Here is a 602-nt window from a genome sequence, read left to right on the forward strand (position 1 = left end):
ATAGTTTTAACCCTCCATTCCCTTTGTCGCAGGGGAACCGTCGCTGGCGTGTCCCTTGGAGCCGCAGCATCAGGGGAAAGTGTTACTGAGCGCAGAGGTGTCGCTGCCAGTCGACACGGTCTTCGCCCTCCTCTTTCGCCAGGACCAGCTCATGACAGACGTTTACGCGGCCAGGAAAACTACAGGTGAGGTGGCAAGGGGTGGGCGTGAGCATGCGGAGTGACGAAGTGGCCTCGCAGATTATCATACTTATTCTCTTGGAATGGGAAGATGCACTTTTGAATTTCGTGGTGATGTCCGAAAATTATTATTGTAATTTCGGATAAGTATCCTCAACAGCCTGTTAGTTATCCGATTTATTTCATCATCAAGAACAAGTATCATGACCAACTTGTCAATTGCCCAATGACTGTCATCATCACCCTGTCAGCCATTCAATAATTATTATTATCAGCCAATAATTATAGTCTGTAACCAGTCAGTTATCCAAAAATGATCATCAGTAACCTTTTACCAGTCATCACCAGCATGTCAAGGGAAAAAAAAGAGTATAGAGGTTTTTTAGACCTTAGAAAAAAGACTCAAACATTGATAAGAAGCCA

General features: G+C 44.4%; 1 protein-coding gene across 1 annotated transcript in view; it reads left to right on the forward strand.

The window, feature by feature from the left end:
- LOC119585650 (protein Aster-A-like) overlaps positions 1-602 on the forward strand; it is a gene marked incomplete at its 5' end in the record, with an annotated part of 4,520 nt that overhangs the window by 549 nt on the left and 3,369 nt on the right. Inside the window, 1 exon segment of the mRNA XM_037934324.1 lies at positions 33-185. Coding sequence (XP_037790252.1) covers positions 33-185 — 153 coding nt within the window.

This window comes from Penaeus monodon, chromosome 20 (assembly GCF_015228065.2).
Source record: "Penaeus monodon isolate SGIC_2016 chromosome 20, NSTDA_Pmon_1, whole genome shotgun sequence".
Lineage (NCBI taxonomy): Eukaryota > Metazoa > Arthropoda > Malacostraca > Decapoda > Penaeidae > Penaeus > Penaeus monodon.